A 24557-nucleotide genomic window follows, 5' to 3' on the forward strand; every position below is an offset into this window, starting at 1 on the left:
AGATAATACAAAACGAAATTTTGATAGATTCTGGAAATTGTATCTTACTTATAACAAAACGAGAGGTGGTGATTCTGCCCACTGGATTCATGCTAACTCTCACAGAAGCAATCCCATTTGTCCCACTTGCCCTCTCTTTATTTTCCTGTACCCGCAATATATTCTCTCCAACACATGCTCATCAGTTTTGCCTTAATTCTTTCTGGCATTAACCTACACTGAATAACTTATGATGATGTGTAATTTTGATTGCATGGCTACATAAGATATGAAAAACTGTTAGGAAATAAATGTAATCAAACAGATGATCAATAGAATGTTACAAAATATGTTTATCATCTGGATTTGTTTGGAGACAACGGCACAATTGTTTGTTTTTCTTTATTATACACAGACCAGATGAGGATATAATTTCTTTATTGAACCCTTCACACAACTCACTCTGCTTATAATGTAGTGTGTTCAAAAAGCACACAAGCTTCAAAATCTACTTGAGAAAAACAGCTAAAACATCATCAGAGAAAAGTGCACAGAAATGGAAATTGCAGGTAAGATATAAACCCAAGTGAAGTGAGCATAGATTATCCAGCAACATAAATGCATGATGGATTTTTCATTCTTCCATTGCCAGTTATTGTTTTCTTATCCAGTCTCACATTCACAAGGCAGTGCATTGAGACTAAAACTATTCTGAAAAAGAACACAGAAAATGCTGGAAATAATCAGCAGGATAGAAAGTGAAACAACATTTCCGGACTCTTGTTTTTTCTCATCACCACCTTTCACTATCAGCCCTTTCATCAGGATTAGGAATAGGGATAAAACAAGTTTTATCTGTGTGTCTGTCACATCTAATTAGATGAAACCAGGTTCCATTCTGGTGTTTACAATACATGCCACTCCACTTTATTTGACATGGCTCTCAATCATGCCCATTTCTCTTTCCATATATCTGTTTTTAATCACTTCAGAAGCAAGATAAGGTTACCCTTGTCCTAAATTTCCACATGACCGTTTTCAGGTTCAGCAGACCAATTTCCAACATTTCTATCCTGATATCACCATACTCCCTTTCAATATTCCATGGAATGTTTTGATTCATTCTTCCATCTCCACCAATATCCATTTCCTTTTCCAAGATGCCTCCCATGTAATACCTGCCCTTTTACTTTCCTCTCTCCCCACTTGTGAAACAGTAATTTACTTGTTTTCTTTTTCTTTTTATTTAGTGTAATGTATTCGCTGCTTGCAAAGTGGTCTCCTTTGCACTAGAGGAGCCAAATGCATATTGGGTGGTTGCATTGTGGATCACCTCTGTTCAGCCCACATGAACTTGCAGTCATTTTACTTCTTTACTTCACTCGCATGTTGACTTTTCCTACCCCCTGCAATGTTCCAACTAAGTTCATTGTAAATTAAAGGAACAGCACCTCATATTCTGACTACGCATCTTAACAGCTTTCAGGAATCAACACTGAATTTAACAGTTTCAAGTAATCTGCATTTCTAGCATTTTTATTTCAAATTTAGAGCATCTGATTTATGTTCCTTGGGTAACTACAGATAAATATCCTGCATTTATACCTTCTCTTGTTTCCTTTCACTATCATCTTTCACAAATAGTTTTTTTCCCACATAATCCCTCCTGCCATATCTCAGATCTTTCCTTTTGTTCTCTCCTACACTTCATCCCCACTCCTCCTCTACATGTTAAAACTTGTTTTATCTGGACTCCCAGTTCTGATGAAAGGGCATTGACCTGAAACATTAACTCTGTTTCTCTCTCCACAGATGTCACCAGACCTACTGAATATTTCCAGCATTTCCTGTTTTTATTTCATTAAGACAAACTTTCATCCCACTAAGCAGGGCTTGATGTCTCTGGATTCCTGAGAAAGGAGGTCAATGTGCTGGTTAACTGGAGCTGCAGCTGGATGACCTTTGGCCCCTACGGGAGAATGAGGAGTTCATAGATAAGAGCTACAAGGAGGCAGTCACTGCTAAGCTGTAGGGGACAGGTAGCTGGGTGACTGTCAGGAGAAGGGAGAATAGGCAGGTACTGAAGTACCCCTGTGGCTGTTCCCCGATTAACAGGTATACCACTTTGGATACTGTTGGGAGGGACAACTTACCAGGGGAAAGCCACAGTGACCAGCTCTCCGGCACTAAGCCTGGTCGTGTGGCGCAGAAGGGAAGAGGGGAGAAGAGGAGAGTGGTAGTGATAGGGGATTCAATTGTAAGGGGGCCAGACAGGAGATTCTGTGGACGTGAAAGAGACTCTCAGATGGTATGTTGCCTCCCGGGTGCCAGGGTCAGGGACATCTCGGATCGGGTGCACAGCATTCTGAAGGGGGAGGGCGAACAGCCAGAGGTCGTGGTACATATTGGTACCAATGACATAGGTAGGAAAAGAGATGAGGTCTTGAAGAGGGAATATAGGTAGGAAGCTGAAATGCAGGACCTCAAGGGTAGTAATCTCTAGATTGCTGCCTGTGCCACACGCCAGTGAGGGTAAGGATAGGTTGATTTGGCAGATGAATGCACAGCTGAGGAGTTGGTGCAGGGGGCAGGGTTTCAGATTTGTGGATCATTGGGATCCCTTCTGGGGAAGGTATGACCTGTACAAAATGGATGGGTTATACCTGAACTGGAGGGGACCGATATTCTTGCGAGCAGGTTTGCTAGAGCTGTTGGGGAGGGTTTAAACTAGTTTGGCAGGGCGATGGGAATCTGAGTGATAGGTCAGAGGTTGGTGCATTTAGTGTACAAGTAGATGCAGCTTGTAGAAAGACTGAGGAAGGATAGGCAGTTGAAAGGACAAAATTGCAGTAACTTGGATGGGCTGAAGTGTGTCTACTTTTAATGTGAGAAGTGTCGGGAACAAGGGTGATGAACTTAGAGCTCGGGTAAGTACATGGAACTATAATGTGGTGGCCATTACAGAGAGCTGGCTGTCACAAGGGCAGGAATGGCTGCTGGATATTCCAAGGTTTGTGTGTTTCAAAAGGGACAGGGATGGAAGTAAAAGAGGTGGGGGAGTGGCTTTGCTGATGAGGGACAGCATCACAGCTGTAGAAAGGGAGGACATCCAGGAGGGATCGTCCACCGAGTCAGTGTGCGCGGAAGTCAGAAACAGGAAGGGAACGATCACTCTATTGGGAGTATTCTACAGAACCAACCCCCCCACCCCCTCCAAATAGCAGCAGAGATGCTGAGGAGCAGATTGGGAGGCAGATTTTGGAGAGGTGCAAAAACAACAGGGTTGTTGTCATGGGTGATTTCAACTTCCCTAATATTGATTGGCACCTCCTTAGTGTAAAGGGGATAGATGGGGCAGAGTTTGTTACGTGTGTTCAGGAAGGATTCCTCACACAGTATGTGGACAGGCCAACTGGAGGAGAGGCCATTCTGGACCTGGTACTAGGCAATGAGCCTGATCAGGTTTCAGATCTCTCAGTGGGAGAGCATCTTGGAGATAGTGACCATAATGCCTTGACCTTTACCATAGCCTTGGAGAGGAATAGGAGCAGACGATATGGGAAAATATTTAATTGGGGGAGGGGGAATTATGATGCTATTAGGCAGGAACTTGGGAGCATAAATTGGGAACAGATGTTCTTGGGGAAGTGCACAAGACAAATATGGAGGTTGTTTAGGGAGTAATTGCAAAGGGTTCTGGATAGGTTTGTCCCATTGAGGCAGAGCAAGGATGGTAAAGTAAAGGAACCATGGTTGACAAGAGACCTAGAATATCTTGTCAAGAGGAAGAAAGAAGCTTACCTAAGATTTAGAAAGTAAGGATCAGACAAGGCTCTGGAGAGTTACAAGGTAGCCAGGAGGGAGCTTAAGAATGGACTTAGGAGAGCTAGAAGGGAGCATAAGAAGACCTTGGAGAGTAGGATTAAGGAAAACCCCAAGGCGGTCTACATGTATGTGAAGAACAGGAGGATGACTAGAGTGAGGGTAGGACCAATCAGGGATAAAGAGGAAACGTGTCTGGAGTCAGAAGTAGGGGAGGTCCTTAATGAATACTTTGCTTCAGTATTCACCAGTGAGAGTGACCCTGACATTTGTGAGGATGGCGTACAACAGGCTGATAAACTAGGGCATGCCAACTTGCGGAAAGAGGATGTGCTGGAACTTTTGAAAAACATTAGGATGAGTAAGTCAGTGGGGCCGGATGGTATATATCTATGGGAAGCAAGGGAAGAGACTGCTGCGCCTTTGGCTATGATCTTTGCATCCTCACTGGCCACAGGGATAGTGCCAGATGATTGGAGGATGGCAAATGTTATTCCTTTGTTCAAGAAAGGGAGTTGGGATAACTGTGGAATTACAGGCCACTGAGTCTTACTTCAGTGGTAGGCAAATTACCAGAGAAGATTATTAGAGACAGGATTCATGGACATTTGGAGAAGCATAGGCTGATTAGGGACAGTCAGCATGGCTTTGTGAGGGGCAGGTCATGCCTCACGAGCCTGATTGAATTCTTTGAGGATGTGACAAAGCGCAATGAGGAAGGTAGAGCAGTGGATGTGGTGTACATAGATTTTAGTAAGGCGTTTGACAAGGTTCCTCATGGAAGGCTCATTCAGAAAGTCGGGAGGCATGGGATCCAGGGAAACTTGGCTGTGTGGATTCAGAATTGACTCGCCCATAGAAGACAAAGTGTGGTTGTAGATGGAGTGTACTCCGCCTAGAGGTCGGTGACCAGTGGTGTTCTGCAGGGATCTGTTCTGGGACCCCTACTCTTTGTGATTTTTATAAATGACTTGGATAAGGATGTGGAAGGGTGGGTAAGTTAGTTTTCAGATGACACGAAGGTTAGTGGTGTTGTGGATAGTGTAGAAGGTTGCTGTAGGTTACAACAGGACATTGATAGGATCCAGACTTGGGCTGAGAAGTGGCAGATGGAGTTCAACCTGGAAAAGTGTGAAGTGATACACTTCGGAAGATCGAATTTTAAGGCAGAATACAAGGTTAATGGCAGGACTCTTAGCAGTATGGAGGAACAAAGGGATTTTGGGGTCCACATCTATAGATCCCTCAAGGATGCCACGCAGGTTGATAGAGTTGTTAAGGTGGTGTATGGTGTGTTGGCCTTCATTAGTCGGGGTATTGAGTTCAAGAGCTGCGAGGTAATGTTGCAGCTCTATAAAACTCTGGTTAGACCACACTTGGAGTATTGTATTCAGTTCTGGTCGCCTCAATATAGGAAAGATGTGGAAGCTTTAGAGAGGATGCAGAGGAGATTTACCAGGATGCTGCCTAGATTGGAGAACATGTCTTACCAGGATAGGTTGAGCGAGCTAGGGCTTTTCTCATTTGAATGAAGGAGGATGAGAGGTGAATTGATAGAGGTGTACAAGATGAAAAGAGGGATAGATTGAGTGGACAGTCAGAGACTTTTTCCCATGGCAAAAGTGGCTAACATGAGGGGGCATAATTTTACGGTGATTGGAGGAAGGTATAGGAGGATGTCAGAGGTAAGTGTTTTTTTTTTACACGGAGAGTGTAATGCACTGCCAGCAGAGGTGGTGGGGGCAGATACATTAGGGATATTTAAGAGGCTCTTAGACAGGCACATGAATGATAGAAAAATGGACGACAGTGGACTACGTGGGAGGGAAGGGTTAGATAGATCTTAGAGCAGGATAAAATGTTGGCATAACATCATGGGCCAAAGGGCCTGTACTGTGCTGTAATGTTCCAAGTCTTTGGAACACTGCATTTTATTTGATAAAGAGACCCATGACACTGGGCCAAGGTCCAGTGAAACACTTTCAAGTCACTGAAGAGAGAATTCTCCAATGATGGTCGCATACATCAGCTTTTCAAATTTTGTAGAAATTGCTTGGTATAACTATTATGCTATAAATATCCCTTATCCATTGTGGTTAGCTTGTAATACTTCAATGGTTGAAGAACATATATACATAAAAGAGCAACGATTCATTAAAGACATTGCACTATTAATTCTTAATCGCATATTAATATGCAGAAAGAGCATGCAATGACTCTCCTTGTGCTGCTTTTGAGCTAATGTTGAATCCATATTCATTGTTGAGCTTGCACGTGGTCTGTATGTCTGTCTTCCCTGCCCATTCATGTGTTTGTCTAAATGCCACTTAAACATTGCTATCATTATATGTGCTATTTTTTGCAAGCTTGGTTATCTCGCCTTATTTTCCTCTCAAAGAATAAAAACATTAAATCTATTAATTATAAATGGTGCTGTTTGAAGATTAGATAATTATTCTGGGCTATTAAATTGTGCAGACTGTAAGAAGTAGACTAAGACGAAAGACAATTTAACCAAACCATATCTATCCTTTAATTTGAATGTGTTAATCAAAAAATATATATGCATATCCATTGTTCCTGTTGGAGAGTGATAAACCTGCTGCTTATTTGGTTGTGTTTTATGTTTGCTTGCAGAACACACCAAAGGTTATATGCGGGTAGCTATTGGTAAAGGTAGTAAGGAATTAAACAAAATTAAGGTGGGGGGGAAGAATAGAAAGCCTAAGACAAAGCCCTAGCTGTCGTGGGCCAAAATTAAAACAGATATCAACAAAAACTGCTAAGGCCTGCTCCAGGAACCAAACTTAGTTAAATTCAATGAAATAGAGAAGTGAGAAAGGAGGGAATATAATGGATTTCAAATGTATTGGATCGTTAGCCTAGAAACTTGAACATGAAACACCCGGACCTGATTAAGTGCCTGGAAAAGGAGACCAATAGTTGATTTGCCAATCATTTTACTGGAAAACTAAGAGAATGCACACATAGGAAATAAGGAAAGGGGCAAATTCTCAAGTCTAGAACCTCAACTAGAGATGGGTTGTCTTGTGCATATGTCCCCACTGTAAATCGATATCTCAGAGCGTGATGTAAATAATAATTTACCAACTGATATTGGGATTTACCTACCCCTAAAGTGGAGGGAAAAAACAGGTATTTGATGGACATGTACAGGAGTAGAATGACCATTTGTCATGGGTGAACATCCAACCAAATCCCCTCTCCAGCACTGGGACAATATACCTCCATGTTGTGAACTACTACTGAAAGTTTTTGAGAGAATTATAGACTCAGACCTTAATTACAAAGAAGTTATTTTAACCATTTGGGTGTCACCATGAATTAAAGATTTGTTCTACAAGGGGCAAATTTTACCAGACTCTCATTACTCAATTATAAAATACACTGGAATTATAAAAAGTCTAGGCTCCTCTCTTACTCTGAGTCTTTTTCTTTATGTCCTTTTAGACTCTCCACCAATGATTCTTCAAAGATCTCCAGTTCTTCAAATGGAATTCTTAAGAGCCATGTGATGTGACGGATGAGAGCCCTTGCACGTGCATCATAGTATCCTGCAAAACAAGCATAAGATATTGAATGATGTAGGCCAGTTAAAAATAAACCATAGCAATTTTTCCTGTTTACTATTCATATGATTTGGTCAAATTATCATTACTGTTTTGAATTAGTATGATCTACAGATACCGAGGCAGAAGTTGTCTTCCAAAGTGGTGAAAGCCAACACTAACCAGTTGCATTAAGTGACTTTTCTTCATATTTGGGATAAGCAGAGTGTCTGATTAGCCAAGCGCGATCCAGTTCACCTAATACTCACATACAGTATATTCTAGCAGTGCTCACTAGACAATGATCATTAAGGTAAATTGGACTGATTTTCTCATTGCTTTACTCATCACAAACCAGAAACATTTTCTGGAACCTTACTGGTTTTATGACTCAGTTGATCACTCCTTAACCGTGCAAGACTGTATTTTTCAAGTGGCAAAAGAAAACGAAGGAAAAGAAGAAAACAGATAGTGATCCTGCGGAACACTGTGTGCCATTGGGTCCTGTGCAGGGAACAAAATGCAGTCTGCTTCAATGCATCAATGGACACTGGACAGGGAGTGCTATACGCCATCAGGTATGGGGCAAAGAGCAATGTGCACTCTTAGGGTACTAAGCAGAAAGCAGAATACAGCAGCAGGTTATAGATAAAGAATTCTGAGTACCGTAGGGTAAGATATTTTGGTGTTATAGGATAAGCAAATTTTCCCAATTATTGGATGTTACAAATTGATACCCCAACACACTTTTATTTCACTTTTTCTTTAACATGTCACACAACAGCATAATAAATTTTCCAGTGAACTAGGTGAGTTTAAATAGAGTGGGAAAAATACAAGCACTCTGGACCCTGGCTCCAGCCACAAACACACCCACATTCCTGACCCAAGGTGTTCTGGAATTCAACCCTGGCTCTGGCCACAGACCTGGCCAACAGTCTGGACTCTGGTTCTGACTGCACTCCAGACCCTTGGGCCGCACTCTGGACTGTTGAGCGAGTCAGATACTGAACAGTCTGATGCTGGATTATTGTAGTTTTACTATAATGGGTGGAGAGTGCTGTCAATTGTTAAGTACTGAGCGCAGAATACCATGCATCAAAGAGAAGAATTTCCTCCTCATGCGCATCTGAAATGAGAGACGCCTCATGCTAGAGGCATGCCCCTCGTTCTAGATACCCCTACAGGGGAGACTTCCTCTCATCAGAATCTTCTGTTTCAATAAGATCACTTCTCATTCTTCCAAACTCCAATGAAAATGGGCCCAACCTGCTCAGCCTTTCTTAATGTTCAATCTCTTCATCTCAGGAATCAACTTAATGAACCTTCTTGCACTTCCTCCAATACAAGCACATCTGGTCTTAAATATGGAGACCAAAACCATTCCTAGTAACCTGGGTTATTTCATTGAACAAAATTCCTGGATAAAATTAGCATATATAACAGTGCTTCAAATGCAATCCCTGGATTGAATCAATAATTGCATTACAGAGCAGTAAATCTTTATTCAGAATTATCAAAGTACAAAAGAAGCCAATCAGTTTGAGTGCCTAAGGACCAAGGAGGGATAAAATCAGCTGATCACCATCTAGTCAGTCCTTCTAAACTATGTAGGTAAATAAATGAGCAAGAATTGTAACAAAAGAGTGTTAATATCCATTGTGCTCAAACAACATGGATAAGCTCACTGTCACTCATGAAGAATGGCCACTTACATATATGAAGTACAACTTCTGATGTACATAGAACCAGACATGTGAGCAAGATACGCTGCCTTCAGGAGGAAGAAATTGGTTTCAATATAACACTGTAAAAAGCATTATTTATCTCCAATGCAAAACAGACTATGCTATGTATTGCACTTCAGAATTTGGACATCACTTCTCCCCAAACAGTAGGAGATCCATTTTGCATTCTAAATATACACTAACCAGATCTGAAAACCTTCCACATTCACAAAATATGGAATATCTGGGATATACCCCATGTTCGTACATTTCTAAATCGTTTTGTCCAAATAAAAGCCAAAAATGTAATTATTCAACTGTCCATTACACTAGTTTAAGCTACTAAAGTTTCTAATTTAGACAGTCAAAGGTCGTGAAGAAGAATTAATGTAAGAATTAATGCTAGATAAATGGAAATCACAAGATCTAATCCAAAGAACTAATTTTGTGGTACTGTTATCTGAGGAACTGCTGAACTTCAAGCCTGCCACTTATTTCACCAAGAACAAAGATTAACAGCCATCTGAATCAACACTAATTTGATTAAGGGTTGCCATCTGAAATATTTATATTTTATTCTTTGTTCAAATGCTGACCATAGCCAAATGCTGGCTTTGTCAACAGGTGTGGTTTTCATTTCAATGTCAGTTCACTATATATTTGGGCAGACAAGAGCAACAGAGCCTGCCTCAAGTAAACCCTGCCTGAATAGTTTAACAATGACAAAAATAAAAAAAAACAGATGCTGGAAATCTGAAATGAAAACAGAAAATGCTTGAAATACTAAGTAGGAGGGCAGCATCTGTGGAAAGAGAAACAAAGTTAATGTTTCAAACTGAAGATCCTTTGTCAGAACATTGACCCCTGTTAAACATTGTTTAAAGTTGATCCTTTTCATTTGAAAGAACAATAAAAACTCCAATTGTCCCCCTTTTTGTTGTTAACCGCTATAATCAAAGGAAAATTGAGCCATATTGAAAAGTCATTGGTACTACCCCTGGTTATTACCCAGATGGTTGATCCAAGTCAATGTGGAGAGAGGTACGCCACAACTAGTCCACCAGCTACTAGAAGTGGCCAGGATTCCTGATGCCAGTTTAGGACAGTAGCAGCACCAACTGTGCATTGTAAGGTCTGGGTTCAATCACTATCCCACCTCCTCAAGTACAATCTAGGCAGATACTCCAATTCTGTACAGATGCCAAGAGGGGTCATCCTTCCAATGCTTTGGGGATAAATTAAAAATTCAAAGATGTGAGAGCTTTCTTAGTGCCCTGGCAAATAATTCTCCCTGAACTCTATACTGATAGAAAATGGAATAGCCCAACAGGAGAGGAAAAAGACAACGACTACCTAATTTGCCCCTTCTCCAAAGCGCCAAACTTTAAACTACCTTCAATGCTAACAGCCACTCTGAGCATTGCCATTACTTTTTTTTTCCATATTTATAGCATTCACAGTTTTTCTTCCGATTCATAATATTATTTCCTGCTCAATGTTGCAAGTCAGCAAGAAAACAGACAAGGAACTCTCTCTTTTAAAGTCAGGACAGGTTCAAGATATGTTATATCAGAGTCAGGAAACTCATGGTCTCTGCATTAAACTCATTTAGTTCTAATCCTGAACTTTGTTTGACTCTTTCCAAAGTTGGTTTGTTCCTCAATCACTTTATCAAAACAACATTCAGCAAGATTGGCCCATAAACAGCCTGGTAATTTACAAGATTTGTCTGGAGATTTTCTGCATCGTGAAAGTATCCTTGGTTAGATAGTCAGCAGCTGCACTGGTAATGCTGAGTCAGAAGTATGCAGCCCCTCCATGAATAATGATGACCTGATTCAAAATGTTTTATAGTTTCACAGTACAACAGTCCAAAACAATGAAGTGCACAAAGATATTCAATATTTTGGATACACAACCTCTCTGCACAGTGAGCATTTTATAAATCTACAATAAATAATTTGTAACTTGCAAAGCCACAAAGGTCAGAATTGTTGTTCTTAGTAAGTCCCCTGCTTCCCCTGTAAATCCACAACCTTTACTGAACTTGTCTGAAATACAAGTTTCTGAGAGAGAAATTGTTATTGTCAAAATTATTTTTGATATACGGGTGAAGACCTTCAAAATATTGTAAAGGCAATCTGTTATCATTTGGACATCACTGAATCCAGTACACTGGGAAATGAGGTACATGAAAACAAATAGTGAGGCAGTATGGGGATTGGACAGAGGAAGAACATCATGGCAAGCAGCCCAGATTGAGTTGCAGGGCAGGGCTGGCATAAGGAGTGCGAGGCATTGCTACAGTACAGGGACTGGGAAGGGGAGCTACATAAAAAACTATGGCAGCACAGGAGCAGCCTGACATAGAGAGAAGCACACCAGAAGAGGTGAAATAACTGGCCCAGCAGGGACAGCAGTGTGAAGACGCATCTCTACACCAGAGGAGGAGGTAGTGGCTCGGCATGGGGAGTGTGAGTGGCAGGATGAGTGAGAGGAACTAGCCCAGCAGAGGGAGCAAGAGACGGTGAGGTGAGAAGCAAGAGGGAGTGCCTTAACAGCTGTCGCAATAGACAGTGACATAGAGAGTAGGAGAGAACACTTTGGCACAGGTAATGGTAGGGAATGACACTGTATGAAGACCAGGAGCAATACTTCACAATCAGAGGGCAGCCATTTCCAGGCCTGGGGACTTTAAATGATTCCAGGGTGGTGAAGCTGGCTCTCTGTACATGGCAACAAATGAACCTGAAGATCTGAAAACAAGATCAGAAAAGCTTGCAAACTATCCCCTGGACAATGCCAATGCACAACAATCAATTGTCAGCAAATGTATAAACCACGTCATCTCTGTGTGGTTATGCTTGATTTAGTACACGAGGCTCAAATGGGTCTAGGTTCTGCAGTACAAGAGCATGAGTGGGTGGCATGTTGCAATTTTCTAGAAGGGGATACCCAAGATGGCTCCTGTTTTTGAACTGGTGGAAGAGAGATGGAGCAATTGTCATTTATGGTAAGGATATTTTTGGGCATCAGACTTTTACTTTTTTTTAACCGTTGATAATGAGAAAGTTGACAACAATTTTCAATGTAGTGTATGAGGAACTGGCTAGGCAGAAGGATCATACAGAAACATAGAACCATAGAACAATACAGCACAATACAGGCCCTTCGGCCCACCATGTTGTGTCGACCTTCAAACCACTCCTAAGACTATCTAACCCCTTCCTCCCACATATCCCTCTATCTTAAATTCCTCCATATGCTTATCTAACAATATCTTGAACTTGTCCAACGTATCAGCCTCCACCACCACCCCAGGCAGCGTGTTCCATGCACCAACCACTCTCTGGGTGAAAAACCTCCCTCTGACATCTCCCTTGAACTTCCCACCCATTACCTTAAAGCCATGCCCTCTTGTATTGAGCATTGGTGCCCTGGGAAAGAGGCGCTGGCTGTCCACTCTATCTATTCCTCTTAATATTTTGTATACCTCTATCATGTCTCCCCTCATCCTCCTTCTCTCCAATGAGTAAAGCCCTAGCTCCTTTAGTCTCTCCTCATAATCCATACTCTCTAATCCAAGCAGCATCCTGGTAAATCTCTTCCGTACCCTCTCCAACCCCTCCACATCCTTCCTATAATGAGGCGACCAGAACTGGACACAGTACTCTAAGTGTGGTCTAACCAGAGTTTTGTAAAGCTGCATCATTACTTCGCGGCTCTTAAACTCGATCCCACAACTTATGAAAGCTAACATCCCATGAGCTTTCTTAACCACCCTATCCACATGTGTATAGAATGTACGGATCATTCTTGTGATGCAAGAAATCAGAAATCTGAAATGGCACAAAGAAGATGGTTCTAGGACCTGACTGCGTCCTAATTCTGGGATCCAGAAGATTAAATATAGAATATACACAATGGGCTGAATGGCTTCTTTCAAGCCATAAATTTCTATGATTCTGTAAAGAATTAGACTGAAGTGACTATGGTCTCTGTGTCACTGATCTGACTGGTGGAAGCGCAGGCATGTCTCAACAATGTTCCTCTCTCCCCATAGGGAGTGCAGTGAAGAAGCGTCCCAACAGCAGAAGGTCAGGCTGTGGCCCAGAGGAGAAGAAATGTGTCAGGGAAAGCAGAAGGACTGAGTACCCTAGTACAGGGAGTGAGAGAGTGGCTGGAGGAATGAGCTGGAGTACTCCAACCCCACACGTTTAGAGACCAGAGTCAAAGAATCCAGAACTTACCATCTTTCAGAGAAAAGGAAACAAGATCCTGAAACAGAAAAACAAAAATTCAGTTAAATGTTTGAGCTTTTCTAATATGAAGGCAAATATTTAATGGAAATTTGCATGGAAATAAGTGCACAAAAGAACAACTTCAAGAAAATTTACCCAGAGTGCAAGAAGACATAGCTGTACACCATAATGAGAGGTATTGATCGTGTAGATAGTCAGAGGCTTTTCCCCAGGGCTGAAATGGTGGCCACAAGAGGACATAGGTTTAAGGTGCTGGGGAGTAGATATAGAGGAGATGTCAGGAGTAAGTTTTTTTACTCAGAGAGTGGTGAGTGCATGGAATAGGCTGCCGGAAACGGTGGTGGAGGCAGATACGATAGGGTCTTTCAAGAGACTGTTAGATAGGTAGATGGAGCTGAATAAAATAGAGGGCTATGGGTAAGCCTAGTAATTTCTAGGGTAGGGACATGTTCGGCACAGCTTTGTGGGCTGAAGGGCCTGAATTGTGCTGTAGTTTTTCTATGTTTCTATAATGCTACACAGAATGTTTACCTGGGTGATCAAGATTGGATTGTCCTTCAAAGCTGGTTCTTTGAGCAGCAGGTCTGCAAATGTGTCTGCACCTTCTCCTCCCATCCCATTGGCAAAGGCCTCCATGACAGGCAAGACAGATTCTGATAGCTGCAACCATTGTACAAGGCCTTCAATGTATTGCATTCTGAATGACCTACAAAACCAAGGAAATGTATTTAGTGACCTGCTTTAAAAGGATTCACATATCTATAATTCAGTACATGTATATTTATAAATGCAATAATACATAGCATGCAATAAACATGTTCACTGACATAGTGTCACACAAACAAACCCCTGCATATATACAGTACACATATATACTGACTCACCAGTGTTAAATCCACTCATGTGCACATGGATTTCTCACATACATATTAAACTGAAAATCCATGAAAAGTGGGACAGTGGATCTGCAGGTAGTGCAGTTGTTTCACAGATCGAGTGATCCAAGTTCAGTTCTGACCTCCAGTTCCATCTGTATGGAGCTTACATGTTCTCCCTGTGACTGCATGGGTTTCCCCTGGGTACTCCCATTTTCTATCTCATGTGCTGGGTGTTAGATTAATTGGGTACCGTAAATTACCCCTTGTGCTAGCGGCTGGTGGGAGACTCAGTGCGGTGAGTGGGTGTTAATAGGCACATGTGAAACAACAGGAGAAATGGGATTGATGTTGTTCTGTGAACCAGGATACACTCAGGGGGTTGGATGGCCTCCTTCTATGTCATAATGAAATATAATAGCTTCAAACATTGATGATCACAGAAAATCTGGTAACTCATAAGCAGTTGTGAATGAAGACCCACATGGAAACAAGGAATTAATCTGAAATCTGTGAGCACAGGCTTATCTTAACCTAAACTGTACACGACAGCAGTGATTGAGACGTTAGTGAAGAGCAATATTCTTGCTGAAAGGATGACAACTATTTTCTGCTGGGACATTCTAGCAAATTCCTGCCATTTGAAATCTGAATAGCTGCATTTAACAGCAATTCTGTAATTCCGAAAGCAAATCTAGTCCCAAGAATCATTCCAATGTCACTCCCTATATATTTTCAAACCATGGAAATTCTACAAATTCAATGCTGTGAAACAGTGAAAATGCCGACTAGTTTAACAATACCAGCAAAAGTCAACCTCCCTCAAAAAGTGAGCTGCTGCCAGCAATAAAGAAAACAACTTCATGAAAGACAAAAGGGCATACTCCAGAAAATGTTTTTTGAAGCTAATACAATTTTTTTTAAACAAGCTGCAATTTTAGAGATTATAGGTCAAATGTCTTTTGGGATAAATGAAGTACACATACCAACAACCTCCAGCTCTACAGTATTCTGCCTTAAATCTGGTTAACAAACATTGGGAAAAGCAATGTCAAGTAAGTTCCTTTCTACCCTTCAATTTATCTGGCTCCAACAGGCACTGCTCTTCATTGTGATTCACAAGATCACAAGACAAGGAGCAGAAGTAGGCCATTTGGCCCATCGAGTCTGCTCCAAGGAAAAGGAAAAAAGAAAAAGAAATGAGAAATTTTGAGGGGGGCAGGTGCAAGAAAACACTATTCTAACCCCAATTTCTGGCCTTATCCTGATATCCCTTGATACCCCGACTATTTACAAGATCACAAGACAAGGGAGCAGAAGCAGGCCATTCGGCCCATCGAGTCTGCTCCAAGGAAAAGGGAAAAAGAAATGGGGTGGGAAAAAAAGAAAAAAAAACTATTCTAATCCCATTTTCCAGCCTTATCCCCATATCCCTTGATACCCTGACTATTTAGATATCTGTCTATCTCCTCCTTGAACACCCCCACTGATCTGGCCTCCACTGCTGTGCGTGGCAAGGAGTTCCACAATTTCACCACCCTCTGGGTAAAGAAATTTCTCCTCATCTCTGTCTTGAAACCGTACCCTCTAATTCTAAGATTGTGCCCTCTGGTCCTGGACTCGCCCACCAAGGGAAACAGCCTAGCCACATCTACTCTATCCTTACCTGTCAACATTTTAAATGTCGCTATGAGGTCCCCTCTCATCCTTCTGTACTCCAGTGAGTACAGTCCAAGAGCCGACAAACGCTCATCATACTTAAGCCCTTTCATTCCCGGAATCATTCTCGTAAATCTCCTCTGAACCCTCTCCAACGTCAGCACATCCTTCCTAAGATGTGGGGCCCAAAACTGCGCACAGTATTCCAAATGAGGCCTCACTAGTGCCCCGTAGAGCCTCATCAACACTTCCTTACTTTTATACACTATACCTCTCGAGATGAATGCCAACATAGCATTCGCTTTCTTAACCACCGATCCAACCTGGTGGTTAACTTTTAAGGTATCTTGTACGAGTACCCCCAAGTCCCTTTGTACTACCGTACTATCAATCTTCTCTCCTTCTAGATAATAATCTACCCGCTTATTTCTGCTTCCAAAGTGTACAACTGCACATTTCTCAACATTGAATCTCATCTGCCATTTCCTTGCCCATTCTCCTAAACTGTCTAGGTCCCTCTGCATCCTTTCTATTTCCTCTATGCTCCCTAGTCCTCCACTTATCTTGGTGTCATCCGCAAACTTAGCCACACAACCATTTATTCCATCATCCAAATCATTGATGTACAAGGTAAAAAGGAGCGGCCCCAACACCGACCCCTGCGGCACACCACTAGTAACCGGTAACCAACCAGAACGAGATCCTTTTATTTCCACCCTTTGCTTCCTGCCAACCAGCCAATGCTCCACCCATTTTGCTACCCTACCCATAATTCCATGACCTCTCATCTTATTAATCAGTCTCTTGTGAGGCACCTTATCGAAGGCCTTTTGAAAGTCTAAATACACAACGTCTACCGCCTCTCCCTTATCCACCCTACCTGTGATTTCTTCAAAAAACTCCAATAGGTTGGTCAGACAGGACCTCCCCTTCACAAAACCATGTTGACTAGGTCCAATCTTGCCTTGCGCCTCTAGGTATTCGGTAACCTCCTCCTTGAGGATAGATTCCAATAATTTTCCCACCACTGACGTCAGACTAATAGGTCTGTAATTGCCTTTGTGCTGCCTCCCACCTTTCTTATACAACGGAACTACATTCGCTACCCTCCAGTCCTCCGGAACCATGCCAGAATCTATCGATTCCTGAAAAATAATCGCCAATGCCTCCGCTATCTCTACAGCCACCTCCTTCAGAACCCGGGGATGCACCTCATCCGGTCCGGGAGACTTATCAGTCTTAAGCCCCTTTAGTTTTCCTAGCACCTTCTCCCTATTAATCTCAACTGAACTCAGTACCAATTCGTGAGACTCCTGACTAACGGGCACATTGCTTATGTCCTCCACGGTGAAGACCGATGCAAAATATTCATTCAATTCCCTTGCCATCTCACTATCGTCCATTATAATACCTCCTGCACCGTTATCAATTGGTCCTATGTCAACCCGTGTCTCTCTTTTATTCCTTATGTATTTAAAAAAACTCTTAGAATCCTTCCGAATGTTGTCCGCCAACTTCCTTTTGTAACTCATCTTTGCTTTCCTAATGACCTTCTTAGTTTCTCTCTGCAGATTTTTAAAAACTTTCCAATCTTCTGTTTTCCCACTAATTTTTGCTACTTTGTACGCCGCCCCTTTTGCTTTTATTTTATCCTTCACCTCCCTCGTTATCCACATCTGTGCCTTTTTTCCATTCAAAACCTTCTTTTTTTCTTGGAATATATCTGTCCTGCATTGTCCTTATTTCCTGTAGAAATTTCTTCCATTTCTCCTCTGCCGTCCCTCCAGCTAACTTACTCCTCCAATCAATTTGGGCCAACTCTTCTCTCATACCTTTGTAATTTCCCTTATTCCACTGATTGGTTTGGTTAATATTGACAGCATCCAATGCTAGTGATAAAAGCCTGTGAAATGCTGATAGCTGGGTTCAAAACCCAATAGCCAAAGCACAGATGCATACCTTCGCACGTATACACACACACTCTCCCATGGTCATGGATCAGATCTTGATCAGACTACCAAGAACCTCTGCAAATTTTCATAATATATATACAGAAGTAACTCATTTGGTTTTTCAAAATTATTTTGCGGTTCAGTGAGATCCTGGCTAATCTGTAGCCTCAAACTTTTGTCCCAAATCCCATAATCTACAATTCAGCTAGCATCAACTAGCAGGTCGAGGAGGAATTTCTACTTTTATTACCCTGTGCGTGTGGAAGTGTTTCTTCTCTTAGACTGTGCTCCTAGTTCTAGATTTCCCAACCAGTGGAAGAAAATCTACCCTATCCATTTGTCTTAACATCATGAAAAATGTTGACTATATTACTTCAAAACCTTGCAAAATTCTAGGTAATAAAGCATTAGTTTGTGTGCTCTCTCTCTGTAACTTAACCCTGAGAATCCAGGTATCATTTCAGTAAATCCATGCTCCAACCTTGTGAATTATATATCTTTCCAAACAAAGGTGCCTAACAAAGAAGCACAGTATCCCAGATATGGTTTTATATAGTTGTAGCATGAATTCTAGTTCTCTGAATGTAAAAGGCAGCATTGTTAGCCTTTTCATTGCTTTCCACATTGCTCCATATTTTAACAACATACATTGTTAAAATACCCTTATGTACTTATAACTGTTACTTGCTTTTTCATTATTTAGAAGGTAGACTGATTTCTCTCTTTTAGGGGCTAAGGTGGATGATTTCACACTTTCCCAGAATGCATTCTCCTTCTGCCATAGTTTTGCCCATTCACTTTAACTTATTAGTATTACTTTGCAACCTTATGCTTCTATCTGCACTATTTACAATGCCAACTATCTTTATGTCAGTAGATGTTTGTGAATTCTTATTCAAAGACAGATGAAGTACAGGGGACTCTGCATATTTGCATGTCCACTAAAACCGATCGTAAGTGCTCAGTATCTGGTAGGTGTGCAGCAACAACTATAATTTATCTTCAAGTGGTGGAGCCAATTAATTGGATATGGAATAGCGGAGTGCAGCGCTGTGATGCCTCCTATGTATTTATGAATCATGCATTGTCATCATAGGTTTCATGGTCTGCTCAATGTGACAACAGTTATATCATGGGAAGTATTTGTTAAGCATCTACATCTCTCATGGTTTCTGCAGATGCAGTTTACGATTGCCTGAGAGTTTTGCAGAAGAATGGTGCCAGGAAACTTCTGCATCAGGTTCAAAAGAACTTAAGCAACTTTGAATGGTATCAATACATATTGATGATGGCCCAGCAGGTGGGGGAAACTTTTATTTTTCTTTATTTGCTTGTCTTCCTGATAGGTAACAGGATTACAACAAGTGTATAGGGGATTGTTGTGCAACAGTACAGACAGCCAGGATGTTAATTCAACTTGAGATTTCATCAGCATACAATTGGACATCAGCAAGTCAAGTGTGGCTACTTTTGGGCTACACAGGTGCACAATATTTGGCTACATGAAGATCTTTACTTAATTCTGAAGCACCGACGCTGAGGTTCCACACTTGGATTTCTAATCAAGTTCCATCTTTGGTCCATACCACATTATCTATCCTCAGTTGGGGCAGCAGTTGAGCTACGTGACCTCTGTGCCCCAGGGATAATGGGAGGAGCGAAACAGAGAAAAGAAATTCAGGTCGGGTCCCCTCATCTGATTGCTACCTGGTGATCTCTGCTATAAGTGTATAAATGACAAATGCTAAAACAGGACATTAAGTATTAATTTGCTGAGCATTAGTGACTAACACAAGGGAACTAACCTGTGTTCCTCTCCGGGAAACAGCAATGATAGTGTGACACCACACAGGCCACCATATGCAAACTGTCCTGGTTCACTCAGCAGTTGGCCAACCAACTCCAGTGGTTCCTTCCCTTCACTCAAGGAGCTCATCTTCACAGGTTCTAGAGTTGCAGAGTCCTGGTCAATTACCTATTCATTTTCAGCTGCTGTTAGAGAAAAACTTGGCTTTAAAAATTAAATAAATACAATAAAGAGCAAAGAAGGAACAACAGAAACAATGAAGCAAACAATTCCTGACTATTCTGCAATGAACTGGCAGCAATAAATCACACTCAATTATTGTTCTGTATAGGTAGTGCAGCATACAACACAGCCCGTGTTGACAGCTGCTGTCAACAACAAACTGATCTTAACAAATAAAGACCACCACAAAATTTATACTATATACTTCAAAAAAATATCAAACTGTCCAGACTGTTTTCAAATTGAATTATGGCTCAGCTAACAATAATGAATGACTTAAACTTTGATCTTAGAGCTTAAAACGTCACACAAATACCTCAATACCATCCATCTTCTAATTAGATTTAAGTATATAATGTTCCACAATGAAATTTTTCATCCAGTTTAGGTAACATGCACACTAACCCCTGGCATGGCAAACAAAAGACAAGAAACAACTTCTTACAATGTTCCTCAAACTTGGGGCCACAAAACACTTGGAATGTTGTTCATTAACTTTGTGTAGGTTGTGACCTTCAAATTCACAGATAGGCTGTATGAAATATGATCTAACTGTAGAAAGTACTGCTCAAAACGAGGCTTACAACTCAACAACTTCACATGAATTGTACCAGCCTGATAGCCAGATCTTTTCATTAACCACTTATGAGAGATAACTTAAAAAACTGAGGGTGCTGCACCTCCCCTTGCGTACAATAAATTAACAAGCAATTAATTTCTAACAACAGAAATGTTACTTGGCTACATGAAGATAGTCTGACATTGAGAAAGGGGATTACTTGGTTGATAAATCAACTCAAATGAGCTTTGAGGTTGAGGGAAGGCATTTGAGAGCACCTCTCCTGAGAGAGTTGTTAAAATTTATCCAACTAAACAAGAATATTCACAATTTACAGAAACCTTGCCAGGATTCCAGTTTGTTAGTTATAACCAACTAGCAATTCAAGATTATTTCACACAAGGTGACTGGTCTTTATTCACAGACGTGCCCAAGTACTGGCAGAGATCATTAATGGAAGCTCATAGATATTAAATATTGTAAAGTACTTGCATTTATATTGAGGCATTAAGGACCTGCTGGGATGTTTCACATCCAATTAAGTACTTGCAAAATATGGTTACTGCTCTCATGTAGGAAATGCTGCAGTGAATCTGCACACAGCAAAGTCTTACAAACAGCCATGCAAGATGAACTATTTTTCAACGTGGGCAGGAAAGTAGGGGAATTCCCCCATCACTGAATCGTGCGACGTGACCTTTAACATCTGCCTAAGAACCCAGGTGAAGCTTTGATTTGAAGAATGGACCAGCCAATAGTATACCACTCCTTCAGTATTCTGCAGTTTTTCTTTGATTATGCACTCAGTCTCTGGAGTAGGCCTGAACCCATGTGCACCTCTCCCAGAGACTGGATGACTAGAACCATGCCAAGGCTACATTCTCGTAATGTTTTGTACCAGGTCTCACTCAAGATAATGTTAAGGATGGGGAGAGATGAAGGCTCCATCTCCAAGCAAAAAAATTGGAATAAAACCTAAAAGAATCCCCAAAACAAATAACTACACCCATTATTTTTTAAAAAGTGCTTTTAGCCAGCTGGGAAAGAGTAAAGGACTGATGTGAACAAGTTTCATAAATGTAAGCAGGATTGGAGGGCAGGATTTTTTGCACTCTGACAAACATTTAACTGTATTTTTATAAAATCCACCGATTAGCTTGCATTTGTCTACAAGTTGCTGCAGCATTCAACAGTCACTATTTTGGTACTTCTTTATCCAAACCTTGAGCCAACAACTGTACATACAATTTTTAATGCAAATGTGATTACATTATTTTACCTTCTCCCATCCCTCATGACTCACAAGTTTGGACTCAAATTGCTCTGAAATCAATACATATGCATTTATTGCTGCGAAACATCACTATTCTAAGTACACCTTGCTTTATATTAATTTATTATCCCAGGAGCAGTGCACAGTACTCGAATTGCAGCTAAGCTATTCCTCTGTACCACCTCACTATTACTCCAGAAACTGTACACAGACCTCAAGATGAGGTCAGCCAACACTCTGCAAAGCACATTTTCACAATGGGCTACAGTACTATTCCTCTAGTTACACAATAGGGATCTTGAATCCTTAATGTTTATCTCTTTAACAATGTAGTTGCAGCTGAAAACCTCAAAGCCAAATTGTCAAAAGCTTATAAATACAGTTAAACATGTAAATGATCTTGCTTCCACACATTCTCATTATTTGCCAGATTTGAAACAAAACAGATTCAATAAACGCATAAATTTTGGTGCCATCATAAACATATGCTACATACCTGGTCACATGCTTCACAATGTATACAACAATAAGTTACAAAGGCACATAGAACAGACTGTGAAGCCCAATGCTTCTGTTGCTGGATTTGTGCACTACACATACGAACAAAGTGATTTCCCAGACTTGGATTCAATGATCATGAGGAAATAGTGTTAGTTGGATATTTGCATTCTTGTCCAGGGGCCTGGGTATTACTCAGGATATTTACCTAGGTGAAGACAGCTATTATGTTTCTAAGGAGAAAGGCTTTACATGGATATTTACCTTATTGGGGATTGCTGAAGAGGAAGGACTTATTCAAAACAATTAGCTAGATACAGTACAGGCAACTATTAAACTGGTTGAGGAGACAGGTATTAGTCAGAATATTCACCTCGGTAAAGATGTTTGTTATAAAGCACGTTAGTGCCACTGCCTCACTACTCCAAGGGACCCAGATTTGATCCTGACATTGGGTGCCGTCTGCACATTCTCTCCATGACCAAGAGGGTTTCTTCCAGGTGCTCTATTTTCCTATTATGTGTCAAAGGATATGCTATCTACTGTAAATTACCACAATGTAAAGGTCAGAAGAACCAAAAGGGGGAATTGAAGGGCATATGTGACAAAGCAGCAGGGGTGCAGAGGAATAAGGAGAGGGGACTGCTCCCTGGCATTGACCTGACGGGCCGAATGACCTCCTTCTATGACATTCTGTCTGAGAGAACAGATATTAACCGTTTGCTCAGTGAAAAAAGCTGTTACAGTAGAAGCAGATTTTACTCAAGATATTCTGGGGCTGTTATTATTATTCCAGGTATTTACTGAGGAATGCAGGCCCCCGGGCGGGGTATGCCGTTCCCCTTTGGAGTAAGTTTGTACCAGTTTTGCCCCGGCTGAGCCGATCCAACTTCCGCTACGAAGACGCCTTACGGAAGAAAGGAACCTCCGCGGTCTGGGCAGCGGCCCAGAGCGGGGACCAGGAACTCACGGCCCGGGGTTGGGGTTGGGGCCGGTGCTCGGGTCGGAGGGGGCTGCGGCCATTACCTGCAGGAGGCCTCGGGTCAGCTTCCACCTTCACCGCGCCGCCTGCGAATATCGGGCGGGCGCGAATCTGCAGGGAGCGCGCGCACGCGCGCACACGCGCACCCGGATCCCGTGCACGAGCGTGACGGTTGGGAGTTGCATTTCTGCAGCGCCTTTTCCACCAACGCGTCATGTCCCAAGACGCTTTATGGAAATGGAGTGGGTTGTTTTTGCGTTAAAGGTGGAACTGTCGTGCATAGCAAGATCCCACATTTGGACAAGGCGTGATAATGAGGGATATAATTGCTCCAAGGTGCTGATGGAGTTGGGCTTCTCTGAAGCCCACCAATTAATCTCTGAAGAAACTCATCGCTTCTCAACCAAGAAGAACCAAGACCTGTTTGATGAGCATGACCAGGAAATTGAGGTGTTAACTAATCACAAATGGAAGGCATTGGTGGATTGGAAGTTAAATCAGAATAGGGTTTATTATCACCGGCACATGTCGTGAAATTTGTTGTTTTGCGGCACCAGTACAGTGCAAGACATAAAAATTACTATTGTTATCAATCAATCAATCAATCAATAAATAAATAGATGGTGCGGAAGAGGAATAACGAGATAGAGTTCATGGACCATTCAGAAATCTGATGGCAGAGGGGAAGAAACTGTTCCTGAAACGTTGAGTGTGGGTCTTCAGGCTCCTGTACCTCCTCCCTGATGGTAGTAATGGGAAGAGGGCATGTCCCAGATGGTGAGGATCCTTAATGATGGATGCTGCCTTCTGGAGACACTCCTTGAAGATGTGGCTAGGCACAGCTCAAATGCCATTTATAAATTTGTCGATGACACCACTGTTGTTGGCAGAATCTCAGATGGCGACAAGGAGGCCACAAGACAAAGGTCCTCTACCAACCTGCCCCTGCTGTACAACACCACCCTCTGAAAATAACGATTCATAATGAAACTCTAGAAATTGTGGATCACTTCAAATATCTGGGGTGCCTCCTCTCAGTGAAGGTGGATGTCGATGATGAAATTCACCATCTCATTCAATTCATGTCATTCACCGTGAAATGGTTCATCAGTTAAAGTGGAAATTGTCATGGGTACTCGTATCCATTTTCAGAGGCCACGAATTCCCTATTTTGCAAGGCGTGACCAGCTCACAATCTCACCTCTCGCTCTCCTCAGCTTCGGTCATCCATATATAGTAGCTTGGAATACTTGCAAAAAGCCAAGATAATCCCAAAAAAAGGAAAACTCCAAAAAGGCCCTAAGGTTAAATGAGTAATTAAGCTGATATTCTGTATGTTTAAGCTGTAGAAAAACTAAGCATTCCTTATAC

At 41.7% G+C, this 24557-nt stretch overlaps 1 protein-coding gene across 3 annotated transcripts in view; it reads right to left on the bottom strand.

Moving 5' to 3' along the window:
• The window catches only part of tmco4 (transmembrane and coiled-coil domains 4), a 78227-nt gene extending 54838 nt beyond the window's left edge, over positions 1 to 23389 (bottom strand). The window contains exons 1-5 of one of the 3 annotated variants that reach the window (XM_052039236.1): positions 23231 to 23389; positions 19651 to 19837; positions 13891 to 14065; positions 13348 to 13375; positions 7244 to 7376 (exon numbers count right to left, since the gene is read on the bottom strand). In XM_052039236.1, the coding sequence (XP_051895196.1) occupies positions 7244 to 7376; positions 13348 to 13375; positions 13891 to 14065; positions 19651 to 19781 (467 nt within the window). In that variant the 5' untranslated portion in view covers positions 19782 to 19837; positions 23231 to 23389. The remainder of the gene's footprint in view (positions 1 to 7243; positions 7377 to 13347; positions 13376 to 13890; positions 14066 to 19650; positions 19838 to 23230) is intronic. The other 2 variants (XM_052039237.1, XM_052039239.1) reach the window with 2 other exon arrangements.
• Between the last annotated feature and the right edge of the window lie 1168 nt (positions 23390 to 24557).

The sequence above is a fragment of the Pristis pectinata genome, chromosome 26 (genome assembly GCF_009764475.1).
Source record: "Pristis pectinata isolate sPriPec2 chromosome 26, sPriPec2.1.pri, whole genome shotgun sequence".
Lineage (NCBI taxonomy): Eukaryota > Metazoa > Chordata > Chondrichthyes > Rhinopristiformes > Pristidae > Pristis > Pristis pectinata.